At 33.1% G+C, this 12,997-nt stretch overlaps 1 protein-coding gene across 1 annotated transcript; it reads right to left on the bottom strand.

Annotated features, from left to right (window-relative positions):
- Positions 1-11,574: 11,574 nt before the first annotated feature.
- On the bottom strand, positions 11,575-12,316 carry LOC105780918 (uncharacterized). The gene is made up of 2 exons (XM_012605459.2): positions 12,001-12,316; positions 11,575-11,855 (listed from the first exon to the last, which is right to left on the bottom strand). The coding sequence occupies exons 1-2, from the start codon at positions 12,275-12,277 to the stop codon at positions 11,758-11,760; spliced, it is 375 nt and encodes a 124-aa protein (XP_012460913.1). The 5' UTR covers positions 12,278-12,316; the 3' UTR covers positions 11,575-11,757.
- Between the last annotated feature and the right edge of the window lie 681 nt (positions 12,317-12,997).

Raw genomic sequence — 12,997 nt, 5'->3', positions numbered from 1 at the left:
TTTGCTTACAAATGAAGAGGAAAATGAAAAGAAAAGGAAATAAATGCAAAGAACTCATTTAACATTCGAACACATCAATGAGTTTATATTTTGCAAGTACAATCGCTAAGTTCTACTGAAAATTTTATGTCATCCAAAAATGCATCATCCAATGATTCCTCTTAGCGTTGAAGCCTTTATAGCAAAAGTGAAGAATGCTCAAAATTTGAACAGATTAATCTATGAAAATTACAACGTATGGAAAGACATCGCTGCTCATCATGTCGATTTCTAGTTGGTCACAAATCGAAGCATACACATTAATAAGTAACATCAATATCAAAATGCTAATTTTTGCTATTGTGCTTATTAGATGAGAATGAGAATGTCTATTTTCACTTGAATCTCGAAAATGAAAGATTTTTCAAGTATTACAAAGAAAATGGTTCTTGTTATTCATATTCGTTTGATATTTGTTGAAAATTGCGTATATACTTGTTGCTAAAATTGTATGCGTTCAAGGGTTCGGATGTTGTGGAGCGCCGAAATGACCATTTTCGGTACTTATTATGGCATTTGTATACCTCTGGCGAATATAGGTTTGGTTTTATTTAGATTGACAGATGTTGTTTAGATGGACTAAAATGCTTGTTTCATAGTGTTAAACCTATTGTTTGAAAACCAATCATTTTAAACTTAAAATGTGTGCCCTTTTGGATTTTAAAAACTATGGCTAAACTTTTCATTTGGTCCCTAGCTGCTATCCTCTTATCACCCAATTGGATACAAACTATAGCTACAAGTTTTGTGTTTTAATAGGCAAGATTTTGAAGGTCGTCCCTGACTTGCTATCTGCTTGGTTATGGGTTCAAACCTTGAAACAACCTTTGTGAACAGGGGAAGGCAGCATACATTAGACGCGCCTATTTATAGCCAAGATCCTTGTGCCTTTGGGTACGACTTTTTTTGTGTGCTTGGATAGATTTCATTGGTTGTATCCTTGATAATGTAATTAAGATGGACTGACCTATGAAGATTTTTCTTTTCAAATATTTAAGAATGCATGTTGTGCTATATAAAGCTAGTATTTGGTACCATGTTGTAACTATTAATGTTGCTTTGAATTTTGCAGCTACTATGATAAATCATATTACTTGGGACACAAATATGTCTGAACCATTTTAGAGGTTGATGTGAAGTTGAATCTATGTCTTGAGGTTGTTATCTTATTGGCTTCAAAGATCATGATAGTTACCTGGATATTTAACTTCAATTCTGCCCCGTGACAACATTGTTCTTTTGGGTTGTTCAGAATATCCATCTGTATATGTTTTTGCCTTCCAAAAGGCAAGCACAGGTAGTGAGTTATCTTTGCAAGCAAAATGTTGATGTTGGTGCTGCTGCCATGGATGGCATGGGTGCGATTCATTTTGCGGCGCAGAAAGGACATCTAGAGGTTGTCTGAACTCTGCTTTCATCAGGAGTTTCAGTGAGAGCTACTAATCGCAAGGGATTCACTCCACTTCACTATACTGTTCAAGGGTCCCATCTGGAAGTAATCAAAGTCTTATTAAAGAAAGGTGCAAGTGGCTAGCAATTTGATAGTAGATGGTGAATCAGTTAATGCAACGCTAACAGTCGGAGTAGTGTTTTATGATTAGATTATTTAGGCTAAGTTTTGGTTTTTGTGTGTTTTGATTTGAACCCAGCAAGCTTCCTGGCAGCAGACATTGCCATTTTTTTAGTTGTAAGTGGCTAGCAATTTGATAGCAGATGCACTTAAGCAGTTACGCCAAACACAGTCTATAACAATTTACTAAGGATTTGGAATATGTCTTGTCTTTTGTTTAACATTTTGGTCTTGCTGAATCTGTTTAAAAGATCCAAAGTTTCATATTGGTAGGTAAATACATCTTATATGTTTTAAATAAATGCATAGATTAGTATTTTTTAATTGTGGTTTGGAAGCTAAATTTATAATTATTCAACCCTTGTTTTTTATTTTTTTAATACAATTACAAATAATTTATTTGACTTTGGTTATTTTCAATTTATGACGGTTAATATTGTAGCTTAATAATTGAGTATTATTATATATTTAATTTGATTTATTTATTTATAAATAAATCATTGCAATGTATGTAAAAATAATTTAAAATATAAATATTTATTAATATATATTAATATATGTAAAATAAATTTTTCGGAAAATATTTTAGGAAATCGCCAAACAGTAGAAATTATTTTACACAGATTCAATCAAACACCAGAAAATATTTTCCAGTAAGTCATTTTACAGAAAAGTAAAACCTTTTCCATAAATCATTTTACGGAAAATATTTTACTGGCAATCAAACGGACCCTTAGTAATAAAAAATATCTAATTATAAAAATACTTTTTTAAGAAAAGAGAAAAATGAAGGAGAAATAATAATAATAATAATAATAATAAATAAAAGAGAGGGTAGATTTGGGTTAATGCAGAGAGATGAGTGCTTTTCTTTCTTATTTCTGATCAAATTCTCTCTCCATGCTTACTGTGTTTTCCTTTGGGTTTCATGCTCTCTCTTCTGTATTTTTTATTTTTATTTTTTCACGTTTCCTAAATTCCTTCTTTTTATTTCCAGTCGACCAATTCTATTTTTTAAACCATGAACATTTTGGGAATTCAAAGTTTTTATTTAATAGGTGGAAATTTAATTATGAAAAATTGAAATTAAATAGACAAAGGGCTGAATCAGAATGAAATGAAGTTAAAAGTATAAATTAGTATAAAATAAGTAAATAAAGACTAAAATGAAAAGTGTGAAATTACACAGGGACTAAATGTGAAATTACCCCAACCCTCAGGACATGCGTCCTTTCTCTAGAAGATCAACGAACCGAGGACTTAATTGAAAACGGGATAAAATTGAATGGCCAAAATTTCTAAAAAGAAAGAATAATGAAATTGAGACCAAATTAAAACAACTCAAAAGGTTGAAGAACCAGGAGCGCAGATATCCCCTTCATTTTAAAAACACGCGGATCCTAGGAGGATCCGGACCGGGTCATCGGGTCGGCCTGAAACGACACTGTTTTAGGTGTCTGAGGTCACTCCCAAAACGACACCATTTTGAGAGTCTATATAAACCAAAAAAATTCAGAAAAATTTCATTTCCTTCATGCCTTAAAAAAAAAAGTCTTCTCCTCTCTGCTTTCTCTCTGAAGCAAACCCAGAATCCAGCCATTGTTCTGACGAGCCTCCACGACGGCCATCGATCGCCTGCGACGGCTCCACCGTCTACGGTGGCTGGGAAAAAAAACCAAAACACCCCTCTCACTCACCTTATAGCGTAGGACTCCGATTTGGAGTAAAAACCACCAAAACCGAAGCCGATCTTCTAGAAAGAGGAAAAAACCTTCTAGTTTTCGACGTTCTCCGCCGTGCGACACCAGTAAGTTTCTTACCTTTCCTTTTTTATTTTATATTTTTATAAAAATAAAAGATAAAAATAATAGATATAAAAGATAAAAAATGTCAATTTTTTCTGTATTCTGTATTTTATTTTTTTCTATTTTTTATTTGATTTCTATTTTTAAAAAAAACCCAGCCTTACAATCGATTTTTCTAGGCTTTTTATAGCCGATTTTACACTATTATTATTCTATTTTTCTACTGTTCTTGCCACTATTTTCTTTGCGTGTTTGTTCTTGTTTTTGCAAGTAGTGGTTGGCGGTGGCAGAGGCTAGAGTGCGGCACTGACGTGGGAGGAGCAGCGACGGAAGGGTAGGGTTAGGGTGAGGCGCTAGGGTTTTTGTTGAACCCTGTTTAAGTTTTGGGCTTGTAATTGGCTCTTAGGGTTTTGTTTTGGGCTGTTTGGGTCTGAGATTTTTTGTAAATGGACTGAACTTTTTTTTATTTATTTTTGTTCTTATTTTTGGTTTCTGTTTAGGGCTTGGACAAATTTGGGCCTCTACAGCTACCCATTTTTGCTCGTTGTCATGTAACGAGAATGGAGCAAAGACTTTTAAGAATGACAAATTTTGTCCGATCTCGCCGAATCTCGACCTTTTTGGTGCTTCTTTTTTCAAGTGGCTTCATTCCAGCCCACTGCAACTTCAGGGGTATAGGAAATGTAGTTTCAATTTACTCCACTGCAACTTCAGGGAGATAAGACTTGTAGCTTCAATCTGCTCCACTGCAAATTCAGAAAGACAAGATTTGTTGCTTCAACTTGCTTCACTGTAACTTCAGGGAAATAAGACTTGTCATTTCAATCTGTTCACTGTAACTTCAGGGGAATAACATTTGTAGCTTGTAGCCTTAGTCTATTCCAATGCAACTTTAAGGAGATAAGACTTACAATGGTAGATTTAATCCTATCTATTGCAACTTCAGAGGTATAGGATTTGTCGCTTCAATCTACTCCACTACTACTTCAGGGAGATAAGACTTGTAACTTCAATATGCTCCACTGCAACTCCAAGGAGATAAGATTTGTAACTTATAGCTTTAATCTATTCCACTACAACTTCAGGAAAATAATATTTGCATCTTCAATCTGCTCCACTGCAACTTCAGAGAAATAAGATTTATAACTTACAGCTTCAATCTGTTCCACTGCAACTTCAGGAAAATAATATTTGTTATCTTCAATCTACTCCACTGCAACTTCAGGGAGATAATAGTCGTTATCTTCAATCTGCTCCATTACAACTTTAGGGAGATAAGATTTATAACTTGTAGCTTTAATCTGTTCCACTACAACTTCAGGGAAATAAGATTCGCTATCTTCAATCTGTTCCACTGCAGCTTCAGGGAAATAAGATTCGTTATATTCAATCTGCTCCACTACAACTTTAGGGAGATAAGATTTGTAACTTGTAGCTTTAATCTGTTCCACTGTAACTTTAGGGAAATAAGATTCACTATATTCAATCTGCTCCACTACAACTTCAAGGAGATAATATTTGTAACTTGTAACTTTAATCTGTTCCACTGCAACTTCAGAGAAATAAGATTCGCCACGATGACTTCAATCTGTCCCACTGCAACTTCAGGGGTATAAGTTTTATGGTTTCACTGATCTGTTATATCGTTCTCTGGGGAACATGACCTGTAGAATCCCTTTCATGGGTCTATATTTATGCCAAGCGATTAGGATATTATGATCAGAATGAATCAAATACTCTTAACTAGATGTGTATGAATGATATTTACATTAATGCAGAATGTCATTTTTTCGAGAATGATCCCCTTTTAATGCTTAGGTTGACATTGCTTGTTGTTCATTAAGGTTCTATCACTGACGCATCACCCTGTCTTCTTGTTCAGCTGGTATCTTTGATAGAAAACCCGAAGAAATAATCACAACTTAAACTATTTGTTCCTAAACATCTCCAACTCCTAGACTTGGTTAGTTCTGACTAGTGATCCTGTTTTCGGTCCTTGTACTATTCAGAAAACCTTGTAGAGCAATATGCAAAAATCCTTTTACTTGAATATTATTTTTCCATTAATCGTTATTTCAATGAAAAATGCTTGAAAAAGATTATAACAATGGACAAGATTGAAATTTATTAGGAGCAAAGCTCGAAGTGAATAGATTAATCAAAATAGCAAATGCTGCTAAAATACAAAATAAGTAAGATAAAAATAGATGCCCCAAATATCATAGCATAAGCTTCTCTGTACAAACTTCTCGAAGATCATTTTGAACTTGATATGTGTTTAGGAGATCTAAAGTATTTTGTTGATGCCTCAAGATGTAAAGTTTCTCCTCCTTATTGCCTTTGCGGGGAAACGACTATTTCATGCCTATTCTTTGGTCAAAATTTGAGCCGCCCTTTTTGGGTTTTCAACTCAAACTCCTTTGGTCTTAAGATGCCCTTTGTGGGTTTTCGCCTTGGCCTCTCCCTTTTTTTAGGTGAAATACCTCTTGATTGAATCTGAATTCACAAGGTTGGGCAAATCTTTGCCATCTATCTCGGTTAAAATCAACGTTCCCCCAAAAAAGACATTCTTTACCACATAAAGTCATTTCTAGTTTGACATCCACTTTCCTCTGAAGTCCAATCAACTAGCTCCCATATACCATTCTTGTGAATCATTTCCATTTCTGCCTCTATTGCTTCTTTCCAACAACCCTCCTTTGCAGTCTCATCAAAGTTGGAAAGCTCAACAATGGTCAAATCACATCTTTTATAGATGTCCATAATAGTCCTTGTACCTCTAACAGGTACATCATCATATCATTCCTAAATTTCAACTTCATTTTAAACATGCTGCAAGTCAAGATCTTGATGGTCTTGCTTAGACAAGCTTGCATCTGTTCCATCCCATTTCCAACAGTTGCCTTCATTAAATTTCACATCTCTGCTTACAACAATCCTTTTAGTTGATGGATCAAAGACCCTATACCCTTTCATTGTGTTGCTATAGCCAACAAAAGCTCCAGGCATGGACCTTTTTTCCAACTTGGTTCTCATTTTAACTGGTACGAGTGTGTAGCATAAACAACCAAACACTTTTAAGTGTGAGATAATAAACTTGTGTCCAAACCAAGCTTCAAATGGTGTTTTACCTTTGACTGCATTTGTTGGCAGTCTACTGAGTAAATACACCAAGGTATTTACTACCTCAGCCCAAAAAATGTTAGGCATTTTCCCTTCAGACAACAAACACCTGGCCATATCAAGAATAGTTATGTTCTATCTCTCACAAACACCATTCTGTTGTAGTGTGTAGATGGTGGTTAACTGATGTTGAATTCCAACTTCATCACAAATCTTCTGAAACTTTTGAGACACATATCCAGTCCTATTGTGTGACCTCAATACCTTCAGCTTACAACTTGCTTGATTCTTAGCTAAGGCCTTAAACTTCCAAAAAAAATTAGCCACTTCTGACTTCTGTTTCAAAAAAATCACCCAATAAAACCTGGTGCAATCATCAATGAACAACACAAAATACCTGCTGCCATTCAATGAAAAGGTTTTCATAGGTCCACAAATATCAGTATGGACCAGTTGGAGCCTCTCTTGAGCTCTCCAAGCTTTGTTAACTGGAAAAGGTAGTTTAGTCTACTTGTTAAGCTGACAAACCTCACATACTTCATTTTTAGGCTCAATCTTGGACATGTCTTCAACTAGACTCATCTTATGCAGTAAATTAAGTGACTTATAATTCACATGCCCTAACCTCTTGTGCCATAAACATGATTCATTAGTCAAAGCAGTATATGTCTTTACTTCTAACTGATTCACATTTAAAGTAAATGATCTATCATACATAGCTATTGTCACAAGCTCTTGACCAAAAAGATTCTTAATCACACAAGTTTTATCTTCAAAGATAAGGGAGTAACCCTTCTCTAACAACTAACGAACACTAAGTAAATTCTGGTCAATATCAGGTACAAAAAGAACTTCTGAAATTGTTTTGTTACCTAATTAAGTGCAGATCACAGTTTTGCCTTTGCCTTTAGCCTCAATAAACTCACCATTTCCAATTCTGACCTTGGACACAAAGCTGGTATCTAGTTCCCTAAATATGCCTTCATCCGATGCCATGTGATGAGTGCAGCCACCGTCAATCAACCAATTCTTTCTGACCTTGTTTGAACTTGTAAAACAAGAAGTAGTAAAAACATGTTCCTCCTGAGCTTGAACATCCTCAGCAGCTTGAGCTTGATTCTGCTACTGTGACTGTGTTTTTGCTTTGTTTTTACAGACATTTTCCATGTGACCAAGTTGCCTGCAACTTTTACATTTAATGTCAGACCTAAACCAGCAGCACTTTTCTAAATGAGTAGACTTCTTACAGTGAGTGCATGGTGGAAACTTCCTCTTGGCAGCATCCTTCTTTGCCTTTTCTTTCGTTTTAGACCAAGGCTTCTTACCCTTGTAGCTTGAATTCGAGCTTGAGCTTTCTTTACTTCTAGCCTGAAAGGCTCTTTCAGAATGCTCCTCCATCCTGTTTGCCCTTATCTGGTCTTGTGCATAAAGATGATTTATCAGCTCTGTCAATAATATAGTTGAGAGGTCTCTTGAGTCCTCCAAGGAATAAATTTTTGACTCGTACTTCTCTAAAAGAGTTGTAATGACATTTTCAACTATTCTTTTGTCACTACAATCATCCCCAAGAAGCCTAATATTGTTAACTGTAGCCATAATCCTGTCAGAATACTGCTTAATGGATTCAGACTCCTTCATCTTCAGATTCTCGAAGTCCCTCCTTAAGTTGATCAACTGTTGCTGCCTGGTTATATCTGACCCTTAAAACTCTTCCTTGAGTCTGTCCCAGGCCTACTTTAGAGAGTCACAAGCCATTATCCTTGTGAAAATTACATTTGAAACTCCATTTTGAAGGAATGACATAACCTTATACTTTTTGGCACAGTCCTCATTGTGCTGCCTAATTTGAGTTATGATAGGGTTAGCTATCAAAGGTGGTGGCTCTGTGTCAGTTTGAACAACACCTCACAGATTATGAGCCTGCAGGTATGTTTTCATTTTCACAGCCCAAATGTTGTAGTTTTCACCAGCAAAAACAGATAGTGGTGGTAAGAAACTCATTCTTTTGTAGCAACCAAAAAACAACAAAATAGCTTCTGTTTCTTTTCTTTCAAGCACAGAACACTCAAATGAACAACACACAGCAAAAGGCCCTCAAAGATGACAGGCTCTTGATACCATTTATTGAGTTATATCAACATCCAAAGATCAAAAACAATAAAAATTTGTGTTTGAAAGATTAAAAAACAGAAGCAAAACAAATCTGTTGAGAGGAAAAAATTGAAAAACTTCACATTACTACAATAAGCAACATTACAATATACATAAGTAGCTTCATTACATTGGAAAAAAAATAAAACATTGCTTTTGCTAGTATCCAAGCTGTAAAATCAACTTAATGATAACCTAAGAGGCTATTAAATTAGCTAAGTACATGACCAACCTTAGCAAAACAAAAATTACAATCAAACTAAACATAAGTCACAAGTTACAAAAAGTTTTAACAACCAAATTGCACATTAGACATTTGCTTGCTGTTGCATTGTTGCCAACTTTCAACAATAAGCCTAATGCATTACCTGAAAACCAAAATAACCAGCATTGAGCACTCTATTAGATCTTGCAAAACTGAAAGAGCAAGCCAAATCACCACAATCTTATTTGTACGAGATACTAAATAGTAGCATCGACCAACTAAAAACAAGGCATACAAGCTCTCAGAATATCTGCAATCACAAGAAAACACAAAAAAAGATAATCCACAATCAACTTCACCCTCTGAAAATCAACATAAGAAGAAAAAAAATGAGAACATACATTAATAAGTAGAATATGGACGCTGGATTAAAGCAAAACAAAATGGAAGCCTACAATGCAGCATTGGGGTCCTTCAAAATAATAATTGAAAGCATGTTAGAGCAAAAACATGGGGAGAATAGTCACAAGTTATATAAAATATCATGATTCTCCATAAATCTAGAATGCAAAGCAACATCACAGGAACTTTAAAAGAAAGTAACAGCAAGACAATTATATCTTATTCCATAATATAGGGTTTAATGCGACAATGGAAATTGTTAAAATGTACCAACTTCAAGATAAACAAATAATAAAAAGGTTAGCATTTAAACATCACAAAATTAAATCATAACGGCAAAAGATACCCATATTTTAGGCCACTAACAAGAAGATAAGACTGTCTCAAAATATGACTCTAGACATTGTCCAATTAAGATTGATTTTATATAGTATCGCATATGGAAAAACCTCAACTTTAAATGTAGAACCTCCATCTAGATAACATAATAAACAGGCAATCATTATAAAATTTTCAAATTTTCATTCCAAGTAAATGGAGAGATGCGAAACTCCTCTTAAGAATATATGAATTCATAAAACTGAAATCAGATATTAAATTCACATATTTAACTTTTTTTTATGTGAGAAATGTCAACTCCACCCCTTCAAATTCATGAATAACAAGGGAAGTACTAAGTGATCAAAGCAAAACCCAAATAGTCCCTAGGCTTCATTGTATTCTCGAGGTTTATTTGCTTGAAACTCATTTGTACACCGAGTATAGGTGGGGCGAATAGAAACTTAAAGATAGTGGTTTGATACACGCCTTGGATCCTTATCCTATTACTTCATATTTTTGTTCGAATTGTTGTTCGTGTTCCGTTTATGTGTTCAAGAATTTTCTCATCAAAGTTTTAATAAAACCAGTTTGTTGCAGTTTACCAATTTTTGTTTGAGTCAATTAATGAGAAATCAAGACTCAACATTAGCCTTTACAATGTCTTCATTTCTTTAATTGTTGGGAGATTCTATAAACTACTTAGATTATGTCATACTCATAATGTGAAGTGGGAGAAAGCCTTATATGTAAAAAAGTGTTTTTCTTTTAAAATTTATTCAACAATAATTGTAAGCTAAGTGGAAAAACTTTTAAATAAATTTTATTAAACATTCGTTCAATTAGATGTGTAGTTTTAATTATTTTATTTAAAAATTATGTAAAAGTATGGAAAGACAAAATACCATTATAATATTATTAGCTTTCATTTAAAAGGAAAAGTTATATTAATTTTTTTCAATTAAGTTGATACATGATTAATCTGTAATACAAATTAAGTTAGAAGTTTTTAATATGTATAAATATATAAAAGGAAGGCCTAAAGCCATCGCAGTTAATTATATTTTTACATTATAAAATAATGATTAAATTCCAATTATGACCCTTTACTTTTTTAATATTACATGAAAATAACTAAATTTTAGTTTTGTCTCTATATTACACTCAAAATTTAATTTATTTACTTTACTTTTGATATAATTTGGTACCACTTCAACTTTTATAATGTCCTGGCAAAAAAGAAATTACTTTTATAATGTAAGGCCTTCCTTGGAAGGCTTCTAAGCAAATTTTTTTGATATTATAAAATAATGGTTAAATTTCAAATTTCACATCTTTATTTTTTCTTTAAAATTATATAACAATGGTCAAATTTTTTATTTAGTTTTTATCCTACGCTCAAATTTAAAATTTAATCTTTATATTTTAATTTTTGACATAATTTAGTACTTTAACTTTTACAATTTCATTAGTCGGTTTAAATATTTTATTCTAATTAAAATGTCTACGTGATTTTAAGAACTATTAGCATCGTTAAATTTCTTTGTTAAATTTAGGCCTATTACTCTGTTATTTTTTATCACATGGCTATCAAGTAAGTATTTTTTTAATTTCAAAGTATACCCCACAATTTAGTAGAAGAATTTCAATGGTGATAATAATTAAACTTGAGTTTTTAAATTTAAAAAGTAAAGAGATTAAATTCTTGAAAATAAAAATATGGAGATTAAAATCGAAAACATTAAACGTATAAGAAAGTTAGGCATATTTTAACCAGTAGTTTATAATTGCAAAAGGTATGAAAACCATATATTAGTTATTAAGAACACTGCTACGAAAGAACATAACAATAAATCATGCGCAAATGATCATTAGACCACACTGAAACGATGATAGTAATAATAACTTAAGCTTATCGGATGATGTTCTAATTTTACTTTGCAAGGCAAAAAGAGAGATACTGAAATCTAAAATGCAGATTTATTTTATTAGAACATATGACCTTGTCTTATTGTGGATGTTTATACTCTACATTTCAGTTATTTGGAAGTAAACAAGGTATAAAAGATTAGGCCATGAAGAGGAATCTTCCTACTTTCATGTCCTAACATTTCAGTTATTGCAATATTTGGGTGTACGAAGCTTTATATAGATTTCTTCTCTTTAGCTGCCTCCCATGGTCTGGATCCTTTGATATATTTGTGGAATCCATATGTAATCAGTGCAAGGTATAAAGCAAACCCTGAAACATATAGATAATATTTTAGTATCAAAACTATAAGTTACATCCTAAGCTTGACATCTGTCTATCTCTCTCTCTCTATATATGTATAATTAAAAACTGAAGTTTCAGGAACTTATAAACTACGTTGAGGAATGTAAATTACCCATTAGGGTTGCTTTTAGAACTAGATTCACCATTAGAACCTCATCGGCAGCATTAAGAACAACATCTTCTGTCCATATCCCTTTCGCATCGTATACCATGGAGATGAAAACAACAGTCAAAGTTGCCAGAACAGGCAATGAAATCGCACCACCTTTCCCTTCTACTATTTTGTCTAACATCATCGTTATCAGTTCCCTTAGCTTAGAAGAACTGAAGACAAGCGCAAAAAGAAGAGTCATTTCAGATAAAAGAAGCAGAGACAAGAAGAGATGCATGTTCTCAGCCAACGGGTATTCAACAGATTAATACAATGGTTGGTTGGTTCCTGAGAAAAAATCACATCCATTTTATAGGGGGAAAAAACGTTTAACATGTTTACGTATTGGCATCTGCTTCAAAACTTCACCTTCTGCCTCAATTAAAGAATTATACTTTCCATTAGTAGAATCAGAATAACTTGCAGACTCAGTATGAAGCACATTGGTACGGATAGTAAACTTGGGCTCTTTAAAAATCCACTAAGCTCTATACAATATTAAAGCTGGGGACGGCTTGGTCCAGCAAGGCAACTCAAATGGAAGAATTTAAACATAGAAATTATCTCCATAGATGGCAAGTGTAATTTGAGTTGAAGAATAAAAAAACCAACCACTCGTTACATGACCTGGTTCCTACCACTTGAAATATGTGAGAGTTTAAATAAAAATATTAAATCTGAAAATTTAGTTTAGATAAAAAATTAGGCTCGTTTAAAATATAAATCAGATTCGGACTAAAACATTCAAGACTTGAACTCAACCTGATCTGTATTTTTAATTTGTCATGTTTTATATTAAGTTATTTTTATATATTATGTAATTTCTAACACATAAAATTAAATCTATAATATGACCATAATTAAACATTAAAAAATGTTAAGATGACTATATGAAATTTCAATAAATAAAAAATATTAAATTAAAAAATAATATAAATATAATTTTCAAAAAAATAAA

This window comes from Gossypium raimondii, chromosome 1 (genome assembly GCF_025698545.1).
Source record: "Gossypium raimondii isolate GPD5lz chromosome 1, ASM2569854v1, whole genome shotgun sequence".
Classification (NCBI taxonomy): Eukaryota; Viridiplantae; Streptophyta; class Magnoliopsida; order Malvales; family Malvaceae; genus Gossypium; species Gossypium raimondii.
The sequence above is the reverse complement of the archived record's forward strand: the minus strand, read 5'-3'. Positions and strand labels throughout refer to the sequence as shown.

Excerpts from the sequence above, each read along its gene's own strand:
- LOC105780918 (XM_012605459.2), bottom strand. The coding sequence starts at position 12,277 with ATGCATCTCTTCTTGTCTCTGCTTCTTTTATCTGAAATGACTCTTCTT. Across the intron at positions 11,856-12,000 it reads TCTAAAAGCAACCCTAATGG|GGTTTGCTTTATACCTTGCA; the intron begins GTAATTTACATT and ends TATATGTTTCAG.